At 42.4% G+C, this 25,616-nt stretch overlaps 1 protein-coding gene across 1 annotated transcript in view; it reads left to right on the top strand.

Annotated features, from left to right (window-relative positions):
- The first annotated feature begins 11,598 nt into the window (after window positions 1-11,598).
- The window catches only part of myo15aa (myosin XVAa), a 43,233-nt gene continuing 29,215 nt past the window's right edge, over window positions 11,599-25,616 (top strand). The window contains exons 1-19 of the mRNA XM_072674912.1: window positions 11,599-11,681; window positions 11,838-11,901; window positions 12,479-12,588; window positions 12,837-12,911; window positions 14,951-15,041; window positions 16,746-16,849; window positions 17,035-17,098; window positions 17,809-17,922; window positions 18,196-18,357; window positions 18,469-18,582; window positions 22,914-22,972; window positions 23,108-23,231; window positions 23,331-23,426; window positions 23,523-23,654; window positions 23,742-23,867; window positions 23,970-24,047; window positions 24,125-24,279; window positions 24,380-24,425; window positions 24,506-24,630. Coding sequence (XP_072531013.1) covers window positions 11,599-11,681; window positions 11,838-11,901; window positions 12,479-12,588; window positions 12,837-12,911; window positions 14,951-15,041; window positions 16,746-16,849; window positions 17,035-17,098; window positions 17,809-17,922; window positions 18,196-18,357; window positions 18,469-18,582; window positions 22,914-22,972; window positions 23,108-23,231; window positions 23,331-23,426; window positions 23,523-23,654; window positions 23,742-23,867; window positions 23,970-24,047; window positions 24,125-24,279; window positions 24,380-24,425; window positions 24,506-24,630 — 1,922 coding nt within the window. The remainder of the gene's footprint in view (window positions 11,682-11,837; window positions 11,902-12,478; window positions 12,589-12,836; window positions 12,912-14,950; window positions 15,042-16,745; window positions 16,850-17,034; window positions 17,099-17,808; window positions 17,923-18,195; window positions 18,358-18,468; window positions 18,583-22,913; window positions 22,973-23,107; window positions 23,232-23,330; window positions 23,427-23,522; window positions 23,655-23,741; window positions 23,868-23,969; window positions 24,048-24,124; window positions 24,280-24,379; window positions 24,426-24,505; window positions 24,631-25,616) is intronic.

Genomic DNA, 25,616 nt, shown 5'->3' with positions numbered 1-25,616 from the left:
GACCTGTACAAGCATGTTATCTTACTATATATGTCCTATATAGAAGTTGGAAAATGTCCTGAAAAAGTCAGACAGACGGATAGATAAATAGAGTCATGAAATTGTTTATATTTTGTAATATGAACAGTTCAGTACAGTACAACCCAGACGTTTTCATATTATATACTTATTATGTGGCTGTTGATCATCAAATATCTAATGGAAAAGTCCAAGAAAATCTTTTCCTTAAAAGAGTGGGATGGATGGATGAATGGATGGAGGGATGGATGGACAGACAGATATAGATTAATGGAAGGATGGATGGACAGACAGATATAGATGGACGGAGGGATGGATGGACAGACAGATATAGATGAATGGAAGGATGGATGGGCAGACAGATATAGATGGATGGAGGGATGGATGGATAGATGGAGGGATAGATGGACCGACAGATATAGATGGATGAATGGATGGATAGACGGATAGATGGAGGGATGGATGATGGATGGACAGACAGATATAGATGGATGGACGGATGGATGGAGGGATGGACAGACAGATATAGATGGACGGAGTGATGGATGGATGGAGGGATGGATGGAGGGATGGACGGATGGATGGAGGGATGGATGGACAGACAGATATAGATGGATGGAGGGATAGACGGATGGATGGAGGGATGGATGGACAGACAGATATAGATGGATGGACGGATAGATGGAGGGTGGGATGGATGATGGATGGACGGATGGATGGAGGGAGGGATGGACAGACAGATATAGATGGATGGAGGGATGGATGGACAGACAGATATAGATGGACGGAGGGATGGATGGACAGACAGATATAGATGAATGGAGGGATGGATGGACAGACAGATATGGATGAATGGAGGGATGGATGGAGGGATGGATGGACAGACAGATATAGATGAATGGAGGGATGGATGGACAGACAGATATAGATGAATGGAGGGATGGATGGAGGGATGGATGGACAGACACATATAGATGGACGGAGGGCTGGATGGACAGACAGATATAGATGAATGGAGGGATGGATGGACAGACAGATATAGATGAATGGAGGGATGGATGGACAGACAGATATAGATGGACGGAGGGATGGATGGACAGACAGATATAGATGGATGGACGGATGGATGGAGGGATGGATGGACAGACAGATATAGATGGATGGAGGGCTGGATGGACAGACAGATATAGATGAATGGAGGGATGGATGGACAGACAGATATAGATGGATGGACGGATGGATGGAGGGATGGATGGACAGACAGATATAGATGGATGGAGGGCTGGATGGACAGACAGATATAGATGGATGGAGGGATGGATGGACAGACAGATATAGATGGATGGAGGGCTGGATGGACAGACAGATATAGATGAATGGAGGGATGGATGGACAGACAGATATAGATGAATGGAGGGATGGATGGACAGACAGATATAGATGGACGGAGGGATGGATGGACAGACAGATATAGATGGATGGACGGATGGATGGAGGGATGGATGGACAGACAGATATAGATGAATGGAGGGATGGATGGACAGACAGATATAGATGAATGGAGGGATGGATGGTTGATGGATGGATGAATAGAAAGGCTGGCAGATAGATGGAAGGATAGATGGATGAATAGATAGTAGGACAGGAGAACAAATAAATGAAAAATGCTGCTGAAAAATCCAGCTCAAGACCAGCTTTTGCTGGTAGCTGGTTTTGGATGATCTATGCTGACCTTTGATGGCCAAGGTGGTTGAAAAGTTGCTCATCCACACAAAAACATACAAAACAACAACCCCTTTGCTGGTTATCCAGCTCTTGACCAGCATAGTGTATGTTGCATTTGATTCTGGTCATGCTGGTCGAACAGCCTGGTCAAGCGTGGTCATGCTGGTGGTAGTTTGTAGACCAGCTAACCCATCAAACTCAAATGAAAACATACCCTATACTGGCCAGCCTGTTTTCTTTTCAGCAGGGTATAAATAATATAATAGAATATTACGATTTAAGGCTGTGCATATTGTATAATACAGATCACCTGGCAGTTACACATGTTTAGCCTTTTAAAAGCACACTTCCTAGCTGTTACGTGGACACTTTGAAATTTAAAACGGAGCTCCCCTGTGTCACCTGACTGAAACCCTACACAGCACTTGGCCTGGGTGAATAGCGAGGTCTGGATTTAAGCTAAGTTCATTTAGGGTTTGGGGCGAACTATACTGTCTATTTTAACCGTTTTAGTTTCAGGTTCTGTTGACCATTTGGAATTTTCTACTTACCTGCAGAGCAATCGAGCTGTGTCTGACTAACCCCTGCACAGTTTAACTAAGCCAGATCCACTCTGCAGATGTCAGTCTGACCTAAACGCTTCCCAAACTGGTGATTTTTGCACTTTTGATATTTTATAGGCCAGATATATCATCCATGTTATCAACCATCTGGATTTATAGAATTAACCACATGTAATTGTGTCTTTGATATGAGTAAATAATCAATTATTACATTTTTATGCTTTTAAAACATAAAAAGAGTAACTTGGTAGATGTTAACTCTTCCACTTCTTGCACTGGTGGTATAATGGTGGTATATTAATCCACTATTCTTCCAGTGTAAGGAAAAGTGAATGCTTTCTGCACAAATTGTCTGCAATAGCTCAACTCAGAAAAGAATGGCTGGACGGTAGTTATATTTAGAACTTTTCCAATTAATATTTCATCATTTCTTAGTACACTGAATACAAACCAGCCATTAAGAATTGATAACCGCCAGTGTCATGAACTGTTGGAATATTAAGCAGTCATCAATGAATTAACATGAATCCCACAACCGAACATATTAGAAGCTTCTCAGCTCAGAAACAAAACAAAACATACAAACAAAAAAAAACATGTAACTTAATAAATTAGCATTTAAAACTTTAAATTGCACTTGTACTGACTATATTGTACTGACAAAATTGTTAAAAAGAGGCCAAATGATTTTATAATAATATTCACAAGCAAACTGAATATTAACCTGTCTGTATTTAAACACCCATCATCTGTGACAGTTCTCTTCACATTTGTTGAAATTTATTCAGCATGGATAATAATAAATGGAATTTATTATTAGTGACTGAAGAGTGTTTTATGGACAGTCCAATTCTTCATACCGCAATATTACAGTATTAGCAATATTACTGTAGACCTATGTAGAACTGTAGACCCAGTGTGGCAATGCAGTGCACCAAATAAAACCACAAAAATGACACATATCTGCATGCAAAACATACAAATCCTATATGATATGTGGTGTTTTTTGTTTTTTTGGTACTGTTTCTCGTCTCACCCACTGCTCTGGACGTCCCACTCTTTTTAAATTCTGATCAGAGGCTATTTTTCTGCTCTTTGGAAATGTTTCTCAGACAGTTTAGTAACAGCTCAGCCAACCTGCATAATTTATACAGGAATGAGCCAAAGAGATAATGTTACTCTAAGTCAGTGTAGTGGATACATTTAAGGTGCCCTTTGCAACTATAACAGGGAGCCCTCGCATACTTTCAGACACATGCTTCCAGAGTTTTGTGAGGACAGGGTCTCACCAAGACTCACCAAGGACCAATACACAACTGGAGTGTTTTTCTGCTGCCGGGACTAAAGAGACAGAAGGCAAAGGGCTGCAGCACATGACAAAAGGGATGCTGACATTTCTGGATACCTGATGCAGATTACAGAGGGTCTCTTGTCTGTGGGAAATCTTTTTGCCAAATTCAACTCAGGAGCCATTTCTTACATGAAGAATTTAACAATGTAAGGTAGAGTCCCAAATGACTGTGATCTCTATTGCATTTCCTGAAGGAAGTATTCTTCTTGTTTGGAACTGTAATCGCAAAAAACTACACTAGAACTGCATTAGATAAATACAGGTACACGGCTCATGCGTGAGGGGATGGACATGTTGAGCTCATTTCTGCACTTGGTTATGCTCTACGCTGGCTGTAGATGTTTTGCTAATGTGTGAGTTTACTGTCACTGACTAATCCTTTTTGACATAGTGACAAAAGAGTAGCATGACTTTTATGACGGGATAAAATGCCACCAAAAAAAGGTGATAAGGCAGCAGCTAAGAAGGGTGACAAAGGAAAGGCAGAGGAACCAAAGGAGGATGCCAAAGGAGGGAAAAATGAGAAAAAGGGGGCAAAAGGAGCCAAAGAGCCGCCTGCAAAAGGCAAAGGGAAGGAAGACCCCAAGAAAGGGAAGGGGAAAGGCAAGCAAGCTGTTACCAGTGAATCTGAAGAGGGCTCGGATGCTGAGCAATTACAGAGTGAAGTTGAGGACAGTGAGGCGATAGATGAGGAGGATCTCCTAAGTGAGGAGGAAGGAGGGAAAGGGAAAGGGAAAGCTGCACTGAAAGGAGCTTCTAAGGCTATGGCAGTGAAGGCCGTAGCTAAGCCAAGGCGTGGCAACGTTAAGGCTGAGGAGAAAAAGCCTCAGATACCGCTGGGTAAAATGAAGGACATCAACATTAAAGGGGCTTCCTCTGCCATGATGGGGTTTGCTGCTGAAAAACAGAAAGTCCAGAAGAAAGAGGATGCAAAAGCTCATCTAAAAGGAGCGTCTAAAATCCTCACGGGTCTGACTGGAAAGTCTTCACCTTTTTCAATGGGAGCCCCAAAACAACCCAAAAGAGGGCTAAAAACTACGTCCAGACTTTTCATGCGATTATCAAAGAAGAAAAAAGATCCCACGTCCAAGGCATTGCAAAGCCCATCTAAATTGTTTGCTGGGTTTGGTAAGCCTAAAGCTGAAGATCTAAAGAATACATCCAAATTCATGTCTGGTTTTCTGGGGGGTGGAAAGAAGCCTGAGAAGAAAGAAGAAGGAGGAAAATCTCTCTTATTGCTCAATATTGGGGGGAAAACAGGAAAAAATGCAGCTGCAACCTCAGGGTTAGGGGGCAAATTCAAGGGATTCTTTGGCAAAAAGAATACTGGGGTTGGAAAATTCCAGAACAAAGGATGGGCTTTGGGAAAGATTGCAGGAGCAGCTAATTGGCTGACTCGTAAATTCATAACAGCCAAAACATCCCGTGGAAGACTAGGACGTTCTTCTCGCTATCGCCGGTCAGGCATGGAAAGGTGCAACGGCTATCAAAATGGAGGGTATGAATATGACGAAGGCGAGTTTAGTTACGAGGAAGATGACTATGAGCAAAGAAACTATGGAAGGAACCCACGAGGGGAACATTTTGGCAGAGAGTATGATGAATATGGTCATGGGTATTTCAGGGGACCACATCAGTATGATTCCTATGAGGACGAATATTACGATTACCCTGAAGACGAGTATGGCTTCTATGATGAGGAGAATAATTACTATTATCCCCATTACAAAGATGAATATGACTATTACGATTACGAGGACTACTATGATGAGTATGATGACAGACAACCGTATGAGTATTATGACGATGGAATGGACTACTATGATTACAGGCAGCAGGGAATGGATGAGTATGGTTACTTCGACAATGGCGCGCAGTATTACGATGAATTTGGTTTTCCAATTGAAGATGAATACTGGAACTATGGGAACGATGCAGAATACTACAGCTATGAGCTCTACCCAGAGCAGTTCGATTCTTACGGCAACCAGCAAAGTTTTTATGGTCACCTAGAAGGGTTGCCAGATGCTTATATGATGTACTCAAATTACCCAAATCCATACAGTCAAAATCTGTACGGCTACAGTGGAGATAGCACATCGTTTTACCTCGATCCTCTTTTGGGTGGGAACCAGCCAAATATGTATGTAATGGAGGACATCATGGAACAAACTGAGCCATCAGAATATTATGGTAATGAATATGCACATCTAGCAATGGAAAGCACAGTAGTTGAAGATCCGTTCCGAGTCCCGAGACCACAGGTCAAATTGTTTGGAAAAGACAAACTTGAAATTGTCAATCCTCCTTCTCCTCAGATTGCCCTCAACGATTTTGAAGTGATGTCAGACATGCAATATGAAAATCAGCCAACGATCCCTCAGCCCATGGGGTTTACTCAGCAAAGTCCACAGACTGGAATGGTCCACAGACCACTATCTCCCACAGCAACACAAATGTTTATCCAACAAACACCATCACCATTTCCAGCAGTACAAGGTGGTAGTCCTATTTTGGTCCAATCACCTTACTTGCCCTCCTCTCCGATTCTTCAGGCAAGGCCTCCTTTCCCCCTTAACGTGCCAGTATCACCTACTCTAAGCAGACACTCTTTTGGACCACACATGCCACTCTCAACACCACCATCCCCTGTTTTGTCTGCGAGAAGATTTGATCCAAACTTTGGTGATCAAGTATCTCCCCTTTTCATATCTCCAGATCCCATGTTTCAGCAATATCCGGTTGAGACTATGCTGCCAACACCAATAAGACGAAGTCCTCTTTCCTCACCACAGCTGTCTATTAGACAGGGGCATTTTTCACCAGGTCGAACTAGCCCTCTGTCCTACCAAAGGTTTGATATTCAACCTGAAGAAATGGGTCCAGGGTTTTCACCAAGGCAGCCGAGAAGAATGTTTGGCACACCGTCATACAATAACAATGCACAACGTCCACTCTCTCCTCTTCAAAGGAGAAAGTTTAGCCCTCCATCTTCTCCACAACTTTCGAGACAAGGACTATCGCCTTCTGCTACTTTGAAGGGAAAGTCTCCTATACCCCAGAGAAAACCCTTTATGTCTAGGCCACAGTCCCCTCATGCTATGGGAAGAGAAAGTCCACTAACATCACCACGTGGCTCAATGAGAAGAAGAAGTCCACCCTCATCTCCAAGACTGAACCTCCGCCAAAGTGTCCATTCAGCTCCACCTCCAAGTTCTTTTAGGCCAATTGGTGGGAAAAACAGGAATGACTCTTTAATATCAAGACGATCGGTAGCTTGTTCACCCCGGCCTTCTTTAAGGAGAAGGAGTCCTCCATTGTCTCCAAGGTTGGGTCCCCAAACAGAACCTGAGGGTTCTCCTTATGCACCACACAGAGCCTCATCTCCCATCCAAAGAATGGGATCTCCAAGACCATTGTCTCCTCCTGCCCCTAGATCCCAGCGACCTCTGTCTCCTACGCCATCAAGGTATTCTGTTAGAATAGAGCACGACACACAAAATCTACCCACCCGTTCATCCACGCGTAGATTCAGAGGATTTGGTCGCAACAAAGTACCGATGGGTACGGTTAAACCTTCCCCTGTCAATCCAATTTTACGAAGAAGTCGCCAAGATGTTCCCTTGATGCAAAATGTGCCTCCAATGAGATCTTCCATCCATAGTGGAACAGTAGCTTCGGGACCAATGACTCAAAGCCGAACCACTTCTCCTGTTATGTTGACCAGGCATGGCTCTAGAGCAACAGGTTTCCAAGACTCAAAAAGATTTTTCCCACCAGGAACTGCGAATGCCCAGAGAGGTTTTCACAGACCTATCGGGAGAGGGCGTCCTGTTGTAAGAGTACCAATAAGTCCTGTCCCCCTGAGACAGTCAGTAAGGGGGCCAAGTCATCCTATTGTAATGAATGGCCAAGCACCTTTTCCTCAGCAAATTGCAATGAAACAGCCAGGACCACCGTCTCCACAACCTTCCCTGAGGCATATACCAAATCCAGCTCTGTCACCTCAGCTATCAATGAGACCAAGCTCACCTCAGCTATCAATGAGGTCTGCATCACCTCAGCTTCCAGTAACCCCAGGTACACCTCTGCTCCCAATGCGATCGGCTTCACCTCACTATCAAATGACACCTGGCTCACCAGTACCTATGCACTCTCCATTGCCTGGGAACCTCTCGTCTCCTGTACTAACAAATGCTTTGCATAATCAAGCCATTAATCGTACTTCCCTCAGATCTCCATTTCCACCTGGTCTTCAGCCTCAAGGAGTGACATCATTTGGCCAGACAGTTGAACAGGCACCCTCTCATCTCTTAACGAATGCTGTGCAGAATCCAAATCTCTCCACTGCTTCATATGGTTCACCTCTTCAAAGAATCAAGTCTGCTCAGTCTCCACTGATGCCCGGTGCACTTCGGTCTCCTTCTCCAGTTCTGACAAGTGCATTGCAGAACCCACAGCTTCAAAATGCTGCATATAGCTCTCCCCTACAGCGACCTCTATCTCCTCATTCAGTAGCAACGCCACCACTTGTTCAGGCTACCTCTCTAAGTAACGCCCTCCAAAATCCTTATCTTCGCAATGCTTCATTCAGTTCCCCTTTACAAAGAATTGCAACCCCACAGCCAGTGGTCGTGCAGCAAGCCACCCACAAAGATCTGCAGTCTTCTCCATTTCTTTCGAGTGCACTGCAAAATCCTCACCTACGAAATGCCTCGTATATGTCACCACTTCAAAGAAATGCATCACCATATGCTCCAGTGGCGACACAACCTAATCAGCAAACAGCACAAGTTTCACCGTCTTTACTTTCCGGTGCACTAAAGAACCCACACTTACGCAATGCCTCCTACACATCTCCTTTACAGAGAAGTCCTTCACCTTTGCCTCAGGCACAGGGACATTCTTCCATTTTATCTGGTGCCTTAAAGAATCCCAACCTCCAGGGTGCTTCTTTACGACTGCCTGGTGTGTCGACACTATCTAGGAACTTAGGGAGCCCAAAAGTGGAGGCCACCCCATCTGTTTTGTCCAATGCTTTACAAAACCCAGGTCTCCGTAAAGCAAATTACAGGCTGCCAGATGGTACAATCAAACCAAGGAATGAAGTAGAACAACCAGCTTCATCCCCCTCCTTGTTATCCAATGCTCTTCAGAATGCCAATGTTCGAAAAGCGTCCTACAGACTCCCTGAAGGATCTATTATGTCTCGGAGCTCTGATCAGTTAAATGAACCAAAGCAGTTTTCACCATTCTTAGGAAATGCTCTACAGAATCCCAATCTACGTAAAGCATCCTACAGACTGCCGGATGGATCTCTTCTTACTCAGGCTCAAAAGACAGAGCAGTCATCTCCCTCCCTTCTTTCAAATGCACTTCAAAACAAAGGCCTCCGCAAGGCAACCTACAGGCTTCCTGACGGAACTCTTTTGACCAAGAGCCCTGAGCCGGAAGCAGAACAGGGTATTTCATCCCATTTGTCAAGTGCTTTGCAAAATGCAAATCTTCGCAGTGCCTCTTATCGAATGCCCAACACCTCGGGTCTGTTCAGAAACCCCAACAAAAAGGAGCAGACCTCAGTGCTGTCAAGTGCACTTCAGAACCAAAATCTTCGTAAAGCCTCCTACAGACTGCCTGATGGATCGATCATGACTAGGGGTAAAACAGCTCAAAGTGATCAACCCTCTTCACCCTTTCTGGGAAATGCATTGAAGAAAACACATTTGCATAAATCCGCCTTTAAGTTGTCCACCACTTTCGGGAGTTCTCCAGAGGATCCAAGGTATGCAGTGGTGACACCTCAGGTTCAGGGTCAACCTGGTGAACACTGGGCTCAAATCCACACAATAGATCCTCATGAGACAGACGATGTCTGGTCCTCAGAAAGAGTCCTTCCACATCATACTGTGCAGAACCTCACTAAATGGTCCATGTACAGGGATGAAGAACTGGTGGAATTTGTCATTCCTGTGTATCCTGAACAAGAACCTGATGGTACTGAGCCTGAGTGGTCACCAGACAGGGAGGGCGAACCTCAAGGGCACTGGTATGATAAGGTACAAAGCTAACACCTTGGACATATCACTGTCATTTTGTTCTGCAGTGCCTTCAAGGATTTGATAGCTATGCTTAAGTTGTACATTTCTTTAAATATTTGCACAAATTCATTTTCACAGTAGGTCATAGGTTCATAACTTTGTCCTCATTGTTGGGCTTGTGTAATTACACATTTGTAAAGTATGCTACAAAGGGGGTGATCATCAAGAATGACACTTTTTGTAACATTGAAAATTTGCACAACACATAACACAGTGCAAGCGTAAGAAGATATACATTATATGGACAAAAGTATTGGGACACCGGCTCATTCATGGTTTCTTCCAAAAGCAAGGGTAGTAAAAGGAGTTTATCCTGCTTTTGTTGGAGGAACTGTCTCTTCTGCTCAGCAAAGACCTTCTACCAGATTTTGGAACATTGCTGTGAGGATTTGAATGCATTCAGCGACAAGAGCATACCTTCATCTCATCCCCAACTCCCCAACTCATCCCGAAAGTGTTGGATAGAGCACTATCCATCATTCCAGAGAACAGTTCTTCCACTGCTCCACAGCTCAATGCTGGGGGGCTTTGTACCCCTCTAGCCCACACCTGGCATTAGGCAGCATGGTGCCAATAGGTTCATGTTTATGTGCTCCAGAGAGTCCTATTCTATTGGGAATACTTCTCTATAGGGACTAGACAAGCATTTGCACGTCTGTGTCAGCAATTTGTGCGACTTAATATAGCTGAATGCATTCATTAGAAGGGGTGTCCACAAACATCTGGACATATAGTGTGTGTAAATCACTTGGTCTGATTAGGCATGTTGCAGCAATATACAAATCCATCAACCTTCTTATTCTATTGAAGAGCCAAATGTGTGCCAACAGCACAGCAACATCAGCCCCCCTCCAAGTAATGTACTTGTGGCGCATGTGCCTGCCTAGACCAGGGTGGGTAAGGTGGGTGTTTCTCATTTTGCCATTCAAAGAGGTGCTCACGACCACCCTCTGTGCTCTGCAAGTGTGGCCTTTGGCAAGGACTGCAACAGTGTAAACATAGCAGTGGCCTCTTTGTCAATATTCATTGAGATAGATGGGTGGAAGGGTTTATTTACAGCTGCCTCTCTGATGCTAACAGGATATTCAGGCGGTGATGCAAATGTATTTTGCCTGTACGTCATCTGATCTACATATCAGTGCATTGATGACGTTAAGTGTGGACTTGGAGGAGAATGGCAGGATTTTATTGCCTATATATATATAATGCATTCGGCGACAAGAGCATACCTTCATCTCATCCCTAACTCCCCAACTCATCCCAAAAGTGTTGGATAGAGCACCATCCATCATTCCAGAGAACAGTTCTTCCACTGCTCCACAGCTCAATGCTGGTATTTATGTATATATATATAAAGAGAAAGAGAGAGAGATGAAAATTCGGATAACATGGGCGAAAGCATTTTCTTCAGGACACCAAAATAGCAATTGGGTAAAAACAGCATAAAATGGTACCCAACCCAATTAGCAATACACTAGGTTAATACTATTAGACTACACATACATGAAAATAGACCTATTACACCAGACAAATCACCAAGAATATGGATTTTAGATTGAACTTATTACACAAAGATTAGCTATGCAAGATGAGTTGTGGCATGTTGCAGCAAAATGCATGGTACTTGGGAGCATTCACACAGTGTTGGGCCTATAAGCAGCCAAACCAGCTAACTCAGCAGTGCTTGTTATTCCTGTCCTGGAGGGCCATAGCCCTGGGCAGACATTCATTCACAGGCATCTTCTATCCAGTACTCACTTTAATATCTTTATTTTTATTATATTAGGCTGCTGTTATTGTTTGCATCATCAGTTTGAGTATGTGTGTTTATTTGGGTATGTAGATGTACTCAATCCGAAGTTTGCCCACAATGTTGTACCGAGAGCGAGCTGAGGAGGATGGCATTGAGGACATGACACAACTCGAGTAAGACTTTGCTGAATTTCACAAAGTTACCATATCAGATTAAATTCAGTTAATTTTTTACATATGACTTTAGACCTAATGCGAGTATTCAGTATTCGGCTGAGATTTTGCATGTGCATTCTTTTGAGCATGGCAGAACATTTTCTTGTTTTCCAGGGAGCTTCATGAAGCAGCTGTTTTACTCAACTTGAAGAAGAGGTTTGAGCGAGAACTGATTTATGTAAGTAACATTTCTTAGACACTACTATGCAGTACAACCTATAACACCCATATAAATAATGTGCTTAGGTGCTTAAAACCGTACTGTACTGTATATAGTCTAGTCCCTGTAGAGAAGAAGTATTGCCAATGGAATAGGACTCTCTGGAGCAGATAAACATGATCCTATTTGCCTCATGCCTAATGCCAAGCGTGGGCTAGAGGGGTAAAAAGCTGCCCAGCATTGAGCTGTGGAACAGTGGAAGAACTGTGTTCTCTGGAATGATGGATGATGCTCCATCCAATACTTTTTGGATGAGTTGATTGGTGGGGTGGTGATCATCCAACCTCCTGATTTCACTAATTCTCTTGTTGCTGAATGCAATCAAATCCTTACAGAAATGCGCCTCCAAAATCTAGTAGAAACCCTTCTTCCCTGGATAGTAGAGACAGTTACTCCAACAAAAAGCAGGATAAACAAATAACAATGAATGAGCAGGTGTCCCAATACTTTTGTCAATAGACATATATATGGTACTTCTAGGTTTTGTACGAGTAATGTTAAGTACTAAAAACATTTTTTCTCCCTTTTTCTCAAGACATATATAGGAAGTATTCTGGTAGCTGTGAATCCCTACAAGATGTACAATATTTATGGAACAGACATGGTGATGCAACACAAAGGGCATGCCCTTGGTGAAAATCCTCCGTAAGCACTTCTTTTCTACTATACTTTTCTGTTGAGAAATCAGTAGAGGAGGTAGCTAGAGTCATTTAATATATTTTATTATTTGAAGAAATTGATTGGTGCAAAGCCTATCCATTTTGGTTAGTGGTTGTTACATATAATTTGGAGTAAAACAAAATGTTTGCCTGAAAAGAAACTAAAATTGCTAAAAATAAATTGCTTTCACTAAATGCTACTGTTTTGCAACTACACCCTTCATTTGTTTTCAGGCATTTATTTGCTATAGCGAATGCTGCTTATACGAAAATGATGGATGCCAAACAGAACCAGTGCATTATTATCAGGTAATGTCAGATTAAAATGATCAAATTCAAATGTAGTTGTATATTTGTACTGCCCTTCTCACAAAGCAGCTATACAGGAAACCAGTAATAGCACAGGAGATCAACAAAACATAAAACATAAAAACTCTCAGTGAGCAGCCAAAGGCGACCCAGAGCTGGAGGAAGGAACCAAGACTCATAAGAGGGACCCATCTATCCTCCTCTGGTCGCACAGCTTATAAATGATTGATTATAACCAGAAGGTAACACAGACATGGGAGCGCCCAGAAACACTGGCGTCCATCTGCTCCACTGTCCACAAACCTGAGTTATTGTGTGCAAGCGCTTGGACAACAGCTCCAGCATCTTAGTTTACCACAATTCCCTGTGTCCATGAACCCCTGGATCTTCACCTTTACCTAAAGGGAAACATTAATTACCAAAAGCTAAACTAAACAGAACGGCCTAGAACTGAAGATTGAGACTGTGTCTGAGTCCCGAACATTATCTGGAAGGTTATTCCAGTTGGGAGGCTTTATATGAAAAGGCTCTTCCCCCTGCTGGAGACTTCTGGATTGTGGGAACTAGTCAGAAGTAGTCATGATGGTTTATAATAGGACATGAGATCTTGCAGGTACTCTGGAGTGAGCCTGGGTATCGGACTTATACTTCAATAGAAGAAGTTTATTATAAATAAAGAATTTAACTGGAAGCCAATGCAGTGCTGATAGAACTGGACTTATTAGGTAAAAGTTGGTAAAACTTTGGTCAAAAGGACCCTGGCTGGAGCTTTTTGTACGAGTTGAAGTTTTCTGAGGTTCCTGCTGGAGCATACTTACAATAGTGCGTTGCAATAATCTAGCTATGAGGGAATGTACTAGCATGTACTGGTTTTTCTTGTACAATTCATGTACAATTTACTTAGCTTGGCAATGCTCTGAAGGTGTAAAAGAAATTTAGCTGCTGAACCGGAAATAACTGAGAAATAAGCCAAGTTTATCACTGAGGGCTCTATTTTTCACCCTGTGCAAGGCGCGTCGCAATGCTCATTGCTATCTTACACCCCGCCAACAGTCTATCTGAATAGCCTTTCGCCTGTGTTGTTTGAATAGCAACGATGCTCAAGTTCATTTCTGGTGTACTGCTATCTTGACAACAGAAGACACAGGAAAACACTGACTAAAAAACAACCTAGGCAGACCTCAACAGTCAGATGTTCATTGCTATCTTGGCAGTGAAGCGTTGGACATGTCCAGTTAGCTGCACCATTGAAATACCAATCAACCAAAGTCAGACCTCACCAGGCTCTTAAAGAGAATGGCGAGAGACACTCTGATAGATTTGTTGCAAATGTTTCCTGCCGTTACCATAGCAGAGACACACCGACACACCCTAAATCAAGCTGTGCAGTGCGCGATTGACGGCTTGCCTAAAAAGATCGCTAAAATAGGGCCCTAAGTCTGATCTGATTTTTGGGTCCAAAAGCCATCCGGTATTCATCATCTTTTACAGAGTCATGGATTTTCTTTAATCTACATTTATCATCAGATTTGGCTGATATGTACAGCTGTGTATCACTTTTATGAGCCACTTTAAATCGTAGGTCAGCTAATGTAGTGTTTTTGGATGAAACTGACAGGCAATGGAAGCCCTCGGTCCTTTATAGCCTTTCAAATAGCTTACAGCAATCAATGTCAATTGTGTTTGCCACAACTGACCATCTGGAACACTTTAAACCTCTCACTGAAGGAGATACTTGTAAGGGAAGACCGCTGGTGTCTGGCCTAGGACTGCACCACCAGATCATGTCTCTGTGAAATGCACCCACTGTCGTCTCAGGGAAGCTGGCACGACACACACATTCCAGCATTCGATTTCACTTCTGTCTGATGACCAGACAACATGTTCATTACTTAAGTGCAAGCTAAAAGAGGTGGAAATCGATTCTTCCCATGCCATGGCTCCGTTCCAGTCTGCCTGACTGTGGTGTTAAGCTGATAATTAGGGGGGGTTACGGCCACCATTTGGCACAAGTGTAAAATGTGCTTATTGTCTTTCAGCGGGGAGAGTGGCTCTGGTAAGACTGAGGCCACAAAGCTGGTCCTGCGCTATTTAGCTGCTATACATCACAAGCGCAACGTAACACAGCAGGTATGCTCCAACTAAATGCTCTAGTGTACAGTGGTTTGCATATACACTGAACCTCACTCTAACAAGTCTTTTTTGTGTTTTTCTTACATGTACTCATGGACAGATTGAGGTACGGTATTTGTGGCTTGTGGTGTGTTTGGGTGTGTACTGTAATAGATATCCTTGCAGGACAGTTTGCATGTCGCTTTAGAGAATGCATGCATCTCAGTAGAGTGCTCATAGAGTTGTAAAGTAAATCTGTGGGGCTCTTTGGATGTGTTGTCTCACAGGATGGCTGCTAGTTAGAGATATGTAATTATGGTTGTTATATCAAGAAAGTGATATATTGTGAAGTATTTTGCAATAGAAGCTCACAAAAAATGAGCCACCTTGCGTGTTGAAGGGGGTAGTAACTTCAGACTCCTGCAGATTGTGTTGCACAAGCATGATCAGGCTGTAAATACCTGCGGGGTGTGACGAGATCTATAGATTCAGAAAAGACATTTGGTAGGAATAGCAGCAAAAAATGGAAACGTAGCCCTGGTTGGTCCAGATTCAAGGTTCAAGAGTTAATTGTCAAGTGCACAGCAGAAAAAAGCATTTCCACTGTACAATGAAATTCTTACTTTTCAGTTCCTCCATTTACAGACAATCTTATAAATATCACTTTAAAAAGAGAAAACAGAATAAGTATAATACTATAATATAAAAGTGTATATATATATATATATATATATATATATATATATATATATATATATATATATATATATATATATATATATACTAAGCACACTAAAGTTAAAGTTAAGTTAAGTAAAAGAAAAACACTAAGTATAGAAAGTAAAGGAAAGTAGCTGTATTTTATGTGAAATCTCAAAAGTAACCTGCAGTGCAGCTGGAGCTGGGTATTTGACAAAGCAGGCTTTTTAAGTTTATCCAGATCATTTCCAGCCAGAATAACAAAAAGTGTTATTACAAGCTTCTGTTACCAAAGAATAGCTCCATCAGTGTGTACAGACGTCCCTGTAGTTACTGAGTAATACCCCTCAGTGTGTAATAAGCCTTTCTGCGTTAAGAAGTTAAAGCAGGAGTATGTGAGAAAAGCTGTTTCTTGCTCTTGGGCTCCCCCTACAGTGGGGAAGTGTAATTTGCAATGTAAGACACCCCTAAAGGATACGCTTTTCTGGACAAGCTGAGAGATACAAAACCATCACCCACAGTGAATGAAGCATGTGAACTGAGGCGGTAAAGTAATATTACAGAATTTTACACAAATATGACTCGGGTTACGCACTGTTCTACAGTTCTCCCAGACATTGTCCTGCCCACTGTGCCAAAGTTATATAATGTAGTTAGCAGCGCGATGAGCCTGGAGAAGCAATGACAGCTGCTATTTTAAGGTAAAAATGCTACATAGAGTTGCTTTAAGCCAAGAGTCAAGCCTGAACTTTCCTTATAGACAGTCCTGAACTTTGAGCTTAAGTTATCTGGCTAACTGAAAAGTCCTGCTTTGTGAAACACCCCCTGGTTAGACCTGTAGCAAGTTGCAATAGTGATGTATATCTGTAGAAAGTGATAGACCGCCATAAAAATCCAAGTGTGGATCAATCTAAGCTTGAAGTTAATTGGCTAAGCATGCACTCCTGCTTTGAGCCTCCAGGCCTCTGTTTAGCTTGACTGTTGGCCTTTATTATTGCTGACCTGTGGTGATTAATTTTGCAGATTCTGGAAGCAGCTCCACTGTTAGAATCGTTTGGAAATGCCAAAACTGTCAGGAATGATAACTCAAGTCGCTTTGGGAAATACATAGAGATATTTTTGGAAGAGTAAGTGAATTTCCATCATAAATTTTTTTTTAATTTACTTTTGAGTTATCAGATTGTATTATTATTATTATTATTACACCTATTATATTAAACATCTGTGGTTGAATGACTATGGGTAATACGGTGTTGGCTAATTAGTCATATTAATTCTATAATAAGTGATGTTTTTTGCTCTGTTACTGCAGGGGTGTGATCAGCGGTGCCATAACTTCACAGTATCTACTTGAAAAGTCAAGGATTGTGTTTCAGGTGTTTTTACAGTTCTTCATCTACACATGTTACCTTGGTTACATCAGTAGTCTCTAACCCTGCTTCTGGAGACCTACCTTTCCACAGACTTTGAATTTACCAACACCATATGGACACCTAAGCATTGGGACACCTAGTCATTCATTGTTTCTTCTGAAATCAAGAGTATTGAAAAAGAGTGTACCCTGCGTTTGTTGGAGTAACTGTCCCTACTGTCCAAAGAAGAAGGCTTACTACTAGATTTCGGAACATTGCTGAACAGGATTTGATTGCTTTCAGCAACAATGAGATCAATGAGTGTTAATGAGATCAGTATTAGACAGCATGTCGCCAATAGTTTCATGTTTATCTGCTCCAGGGACTAGACATCTGTGTCAGCAATGGGTGCAACTTAAAGTAGCTAAATGCATTCTTTAGAAGGGGGTGTCCAGAAATATTTGGACATATAGTGTAATTACTGTCTTCAGAAGCCCTTAATTGGCTGAATAGGGTGTGTTAGATTTGGGTTGGAGTTGACACCTGCAGAAAGGTAGCTCTCCAGGAGGAGGGTTGGAGACTCATACATATGTAACATGTACGCTTTATTAAATTTATTGAATAATTGCATTATTAAATGATTAATAAATATAGTATGAAATTTCAAAATACCACCAATAGAAAAGAATATATGTATATGTATGTATTTTCTGCTTTATGTATTTTGTCTTTAGGCCAAAGATGAAAGAAACTACCACATTTTTTATGAGATGCTTGCAGGCCTCCCTTCACAACAAAAACATTCCTTGTACCTCCAAGAGGCAGAGACCTACTATTACCTCAATCAGGTGAGACTGAATCTAAGCATAAACAGCCTGTTTGATTCTGTTGGCTGAAGGTGCATCAAGAGGTTGTCGATCAGCATGATTTCATACTTCCTGAAGTTTTTTATCACCCCAACATTGAACAGCGTCTATAATTGTATGTTTCCTCCACTACCAGTAGCACTCTCTATGCTTGTAAGTTGGTCACAGTCAGATGCAGACATTTTGATTTCATTAGAACACATATACAGTGGCTTCTGCTACCTGTTTTGTTGCTCATCTGTTGTTTGCGGTCAGGGTGGGGACTGTGAGATCACTGGGAAGAGTGATGGGGAAGACTTCCGCAGGCTCCTCAGTGCCATGGAGATCCTTCACTTCAACGTTGAAGACCAGAATGGCATTTTCAGGGTCCTGTCATCAATACTCCATCTGGGAAATGTCTTCTTTGAGAGATACGAGGTAAGCTGCAGCCTGTCTGTAACACTACTGCACAATTGTCTGTCACATTCTTACATTTTCCATAGAATGTACTGTGAATAAATGGGAATGTTGTCCATTTTTCACATGCAGACGGACTCTCAGGAGATGGCATCGGTGGTAAGCGCTCAGGAAATCCGAGTAGTGGCGGAGCTCTTGCAAATTTCTCCTGAGGCTTTGCAGAAATCCATCACTTTCAAAGTGACGGTAGGACATACTGATGTGTGCTGCCAAAACAATGCAACAAGAGTGTGTATCCCCAACTAGCATACCTACACTAAATGGACAAAAGTATTGGGATACCTGCTCATTCATGGTTTCTTCTAAAACCAAGGGTATTAAAAAAGTAGTTGATCCTGCCTTTGTTGGAATAACTGTCTCTACTATCCAGGGAAGAAGTCTTTCTACTAGATTTTGGAAAATGACTGTGCGGATTTGATTGCAATCAGTGACAGGAGTGTTAGTAAAGTCAGGATACTGGATGACTTCACCCCTAACTCTTCCCAAAAGTATTGGATGGAGCACCATCATTCATCATTCCAGAGAACACAGTTCTTCCACTGCTCCACAGCTCAATGCTGGGGGGCTTTATACCCCTTTAGCCCGCTCCTAGCATTAGGCCTGGTGCCAATAAGTCTATTCTATTGGCAATACTTCTCTACAGGGACTAGACAAGCAGTGTGTGCATGTGCACATCTGTGTCAGCAGTGGGTGCAACTTGAAGTAGGTAAATGCATACATTAAAAAGGGTGTCCGCAAACATTTGGACATATAGTGTATAAGTGCTGCTTGAAAATTATGCTAGATTTACATTTAAAGTCCCAATATTTCAGGTACTTGAGAGTATATACAATGTAATCGCCTGATTACTGCTCTTACAACTGCCCTGACTCTGAAGGATAACCCACCTTTGAGGTTCGTCACCTGTAGACCTTGGATGAACTCCAAGCAGACCTCATGGCCCTGGGCCAAGTAGCTGCATAGTCTGCTTCTTTGCCATCCCTTAGAAACAAGATCTGTATTACACAACTGGCACGGTTGAGTTTGTCTTGCAGTGAGCATAGACAATGGCACAAATGAAAATGTCAAATGGAGCATATATAAGCTCAAAATAACCTCAGATAGAGTAACACAGCAGCCTAATCAGGGCAGCAGGCCACAGTGCTATGGAAACCACTGTAACCCGATCAGGGGATACCCTGGACAGGAGCAGTCAGGAGGGGTGTATAAGCATGTTAGCCAGCAAGACAGCGAGAAGTCTACTAGGTGGAATATGAAAGCAGTAGGTCACTAGTTCAATGGTTCGATAACTCAGCAACCCCCCATTACCCCAATCAGAGTCAATTGGCCAAGACATGTTTAACTGAATTCCTTTGCTGGTAAATAGTTCCATTGATTTTTGCTACATAAGCCTTAAAGCTCCATTGCAAACACTGCTGATTGCCCAATGTCCAGATTTTGCAGTGTTTGGGTTTAAGGAAAGAAAAAAGAGAAATACTGTTTTTCTATTTCTCTGTTGATTATTCTTTTACCTCTGCTTTAGTAAGCTCAAGCAAATACAGCACATAGTATGTGATGCACTTGAGTGACTGATACTGTGCCTCTCAGACCCACCCTAATCACATTATTTTGTATCAAATAAGCAGGCCTGGCAAGTTCTTCCACACCAAACTCATCCAACCCTGCCTTTATGGACCTTGCTTTTTGCACTGGGACACGCTGGGTCATGCTAGAACAGAAAATGGCCTTCCCCAAGTTGTCTCCACAAATAGGTGGACCTAATAAACTAGAAGCTCAGTATTGGGGCAGTATGACTCAGTGTTGGCCTAGACCTCCCCTGGCAAGGCATGCTTGTTGGTGTAGGTATTGTTAGTTGTAGTAGTACAATTGTATGCATAGTTAACATTTAGCAATTTAGTACCATCTAAATTTTATACATGAGTCACTAAACATTGACTTGAATTAATTGGCTCAGCCTAGTAAAAGAGTACAGTAGTATTATGCCTCTATATATCCCACACAACATGGCTAGCTTACACTTTGTTGCTCCCTCCAGTACCCAGTTTATTCTTACCGCTGAACAATAATACACATTAAATTTTGTCCCAGCTATCTCTTTTGCAACAAAACAAAGCTATCCAGGCCCTCGTATGGGCCTTTCCGGGAAAACCTGGAAAGTCATGGAAAATAAACATGCTAAAAAATTCCTTGAAAAATAGCAAAATTGAAAAAATACTTAAACGTCATTGAAAATATTGTAATGAGCATCATGAACGTTATTTTAGATAATAATATAAAACACAAACTTTCATAGTAGCATATTTTTTCACATGACCAATCGCTGCCCGTATTTCATATGACCAGGCAGTTTTGGCCGTGGTGTCATGAATGTGCATTATGTTGTTAACTAGCTAGCCTGGACAGTCTTTCAGCTACTAGCGTGGACCAGACATTCCCGTAAACAAATTACAGGGAAATTTTTGGTCCTGGAATTTTTTGTTTTTTGGTACTTGAAAAGTGATGGAAAGGCCATGAATCTGAAATTGTATAAAGTGTATGAACCCTGTTAGCAAGCTGTCTCCTTTTCTACCATCCTTGGACCAAATGGCAGCGGGTTTCCTTACATCGATTCCTTTTGTCAGATCTTTTATTAAAAATACCCTATCTGCTGCTGTGGTCGATATCTTGTTTCAGAATTCCTTTTGTCTCCTTCTGGTCCTGCTGGGAGCCAGAGCTTGTCAGTGTTCACAGTGTCCTGGTCATGTTGAAATGTGCAATGGCATTTAATTTACAACTCATCACAGCCACCAGTGCCACACCATCTAATGTGCAATGCAGTTCAGGCCATTCTACTAATTAGAATAACAGGTCCTCTCAGTGTAACCAGAGGGGGCTATATCCCAAGTCATTGCCTGTTTGTCCAGTCGCAAAAGGTAGGCATCTCACGCTGTAGTGCTTTGCTTATCTGATGAAACCTGTACGAACCTGTTCTTAGTGAATGACGCCAGAGTCTAATTTAGGAACCGTTGAGTTCAAGACCGCGTCATGTGGCCACGTCAGCTCCTAAAGTGTAAAACCAACCAAGTAAACCTGTCCCCAAAGGTGATGCCATCACTTGAAGGTTTAAGATCGTATTGTCACAGAAGTACAGGTTGTGTTTAACTGTGTGGACTAGCTTTCACAGACACCTGTATCCGTTGCACTGTGCTGTTGATAGGGTGTCTCAAAGGGAATCTGGGTCCGAATTCACAAAAGTGTCTTAGAAAAGAAAATTTCATACTTAACCTCAAAGAAAATCATCAAGACCTTTCTCAAATTTCTTCCCACGAACAATTTTAAAAAAGGACTGATGTACCAAAACCAAAATGTTCTTGTCAGGATATGCCCCACCTTGCCCTCGTTCTCCACTTTCTGTCTGGTCCACATGTCTGTGTTTACCTGCGATGTTGTCCTCGTACCCTGCTGTGGAAGAAATCAGAGTCATGGTTAATGCGCCAAAAAATATATATTTATTGAAGCTCTTGGCTGGAGATCCCCAGACAAGAGAGTGTTAGAATATAGGCATAATTAATTATAAGGAAGCTATAAGCTAATCATAAGCCTGCACCCTCAATAGCTCACTATAGCTTCTATCAGCTAGCTAGACTTTGGTGGAGGGAAAAGATCTGGACAGAGAACTGGGGAGTCGTTGTTGATGTGGCGCCACAGATAACACCACTACCTGCCAGTGAGCTTCTATACCATGAGGGAGACTGGGGTTCGATTCCTGGTATGCGTGACCCTGCAGTGCTACACCAATAAGAGTCCTTGGACAAGACTCCTATATTGGCCCACCAATAACACTATATTGGCCCACCTCTGTAATACGAGTAACCTTGTAAGTTGCCTTGGATAAGAGCGTCAGCTAAAAGTGTAAAACGTGAATATTGAGCTACGACCTTGCTTTGACTCAAGGATCTCAAATTTATTAGTAACCTGCATACCATAGAAAACTGCATAGTAATGACTTGGGGGGGGGGGGGCTTCTGGGTGGGGTTGGATTTAATAGCTTATGGATAAACATTTTATTATTATGATTATAAGGTATTGATACATTTCAATTATAGCCATACTCATACAGCCATGTTCAGAACCAAAGGCTTTGGTATTGACATGTTTATTTCTTTTGTGTGCTTGGTTGTATAAATTCTATATATGATAAGTGAGATTACATTGGTTACATAAATAATATGTGACGTTATTGGTTACTTTACTTTACCACACCACCCTCACCACAAGGACAAAACACAAATAGAGCCTTTTACTATAACGCACATGGCAGAATAGTGCAAGACATAGACAGAGACCAGAAAGGGACAGGGACACACTACAAGGATAAATAGGTTTGATGGTCTCCCCATGTCCAGAACTCACACCCAGGGTTAAGTTCTTAAGTCCGGGTTCTCTGTATGTTTCCCATTTCTGATGTTAACACAAATTGTATGTCTCCAATGTAACACTGTTTTCTGATTTGCCTCTCACTTTGTCTTTTCCTGAAGGAAACAATGAGGGAGAAGATCTACACTCCCCTAACTGTTGAGAGTGCTGTTGATGCCAGGTAAGTCTGAAGACTGAAGAAAAATAAATCCCTCAACATTCTCCTGCAGTGGATGGATAGATGATGAGGGTGTGATGAACGGATTATCAAAGAAGCTTAAAATGTGTTCAATTCCAATGTCTCCAAACATTCCAGAGATGCAGTTGCCAAGATCCTGTACTCCCTTCTTTTCCACTGGCTAACAGACAGAATCAATAAGCTGGTTTACCCAAAGAACGAAGCACTGTCGATCTCCATCCTCGATATCTATGGGTTTGAGGTATTTACATGAATAGGAAGTTAGCCTGTTATTGTCATTTTTGGGATGCCGTAGTTAAAGACTTATTGCCTAGTCAATCACACCCTTTGTGCTTCACAGGACCTCACCTTCAACAGCTTTGAACAGCTTTGCATAAACTATGCAAATGAGTACCTACAGTTCTTTTTCAATAGGATAGTCTTCAGGGAAGAGCAAGTAAGCTTCCTTGGTTTCTTCTAATCATCCTAGCATTGTGACTGTGTGGCTTTTTCAGAATGCATTTGAATAAAAAAATGACTTTGAACATCTTAGGAGGAATACAGCAGAGAGCAGATCCCCTGGGAGGAGGTGCCATTCAGCGACAATCAGGCCTGCATTGACCTCATTGCATCGAAGCCCCATGGGATACTACGGATTCTGGATGACCAAAGTGGTTTTCCACAGGTGCTTTCAGGCTCAGCAATGTATTTCTTGGCTTTTATATGCTTTAAGCCATGCTCTCTCAGTTTTTATGATTTTTTTCATCTTTAGGCAACAGACCACACCTTCCTTCAGAAATGCCACTATCATCATGGCCACAATCCACTCTACTCAAAGCCAAAAATGCCTCTCCCTGAATTTGCCATCAAACATTTTGCTGGGAAAGTCACATATCAGGTATATGCTAGGGCACTGTGATGATTAGTAGCATTTAGCATAGGCTATTATGAGAGTAAGACTTGAAGGTCCACCTTGAGTTTCTCATTTCATTCTCCACAGGTCCACAAGTTCTTGGATAAGAACTACGACCAGGTTCGTCAGGAGGTTCTCGACCTTTTCATGCAAAGCAAGAATAAGGTAAGTGGATTTGCTCACTGTCCACTTTGGATTTGGAGATTTGGAGAGTTACCTTACATTTTTCAACATTGTTCTAGATGGTTGCATATCTGTTCATGAGCTATTCAGAAGCTATCAGTCAACAGAAGAGCCACGTGAGGAAGAACAGCACGGTTACCCGCAGATACCAGGCCTCCACCGTTGCTGCCAAGTTCCAGATGTCTCTTATGGAGCTTGTGGAGAAGATGGAGAGGTGGACCATCAAAGCTCTTATTCTCGGAATGCACTTCATTCTCAAAATAGAAACGCCCGTTACTTTGTTTTACCATGTGATTTCTTTCATTTCGTGCCAGATGTAACCCATTCTTTGTGCGCTGCATAAAGCCAAACAATAACAAGGTGAGGAGCTTCGGTTTCAGCAGTAGTCCGAAAACAATATCTGCTGAGGTCTTGTGCTGAGAGAGTGTGTCTCCCTCTAGGAGCCTGGCGCGTTTGACATGGAGCTGGTCAGCACTCAGCTTCGTTACTCTGGGATTTTGGAGACCATTCGGATTAGGGGAGAGGGTTATCCAATCAGAATACCCTTTGATGTCTTCCTCTTTAGGTAATATTTCAGATGACTGTGGTTTGCATCATCTCACAGAGCCGCTTCTTCTTATAAGCAGTAGAAGCAGTCACTAAGGAACAGTATGAGTATGTACAGTGGCTTGCAAAAGTTTGGGTACCTCTGAATAGTTCAGTTAGTGGAAGATAAATTAATTTCATTATTTTTGTTACCACTTTTTGAGTGAAAAAAGGAAAGGAGCACCAGGCAATGGTTTTGGCATCCCTGAGAGATTTGAGAATAAGCCCAAGAGTTTGTTAGGGCTTAATCTGAGTGGCTCAGTGGTCTAATGCCCTAACACTATGTCCTGGCGGTCGAAAGTTTGAATCCCAAGCCATGGCACTTTGTAATCAGCGGCCAGAGAGTCTGAGAGAGCACAGTTGGCCAATAGGGTGGGTAGGCTAGATGGCAGGTAGGGGGTGCTTATTCCCCTTATCATGTTCGAGCAATGTTGGCCGGCACAGGTATCTGTTAGTGGGTATGGTGGAGCTGGGGACCCAGCGCTTTCCTCTGAGCATGTTGGTGGCCCGGCAGTGCTGCATCAGCAGCAATTTGGAAAGTTCTAGTGTAGGTCCTTACCCTCCTTGTGTCGGGTGCATTGCAAGTAGTAGGGGGAGTTACAAGCAGGTGAGTTCATTGGCAGAACCAAACTGGGAGAAAAATGGAAAAAACTCAACAAACAAATCTATATTAACAGTCCAGGTCCAAAATCCCAACAGTCAGCAGCATGGGCTCCTCTGAACAGCTGCCTAGCACTCCATACACTGATGCTCACAAAGCAGGAGAGGACTTTAAGAAGACAGCTAAGCAGTTTAGGTAGCTGTGTCATACTTTCATAATGCTATTAAAACAAATGAAATTTGTAGTTTCCAGAATTGACCGGAAAAGACCTTTAGGACGTTTTATTAGACTCTGGAGTGGAGATGCACAGTTCTACTGCACAAATATGACCTTTAAGGAAGTCATCAGAAGAAAACCTTTCCTGC

This window comes from Salminus brasiliensis, chromosome 3, assembly GCF_030463535.1.
Source record: "Salminus brasiliensis chromosome 3, fSalBra1.hap2, whole genome shotgun sequence".
In the NCBI taxonomy this organism is placed as follows: Eukaryota; Metazoa; Chordata; class Actinopteri; order Characiformes; family Bryconidae; genus Salminus; species Salminus brasiliensis.
This window is presented reverse-complemented; position numbering and strand designations above follow the sequence as displayed.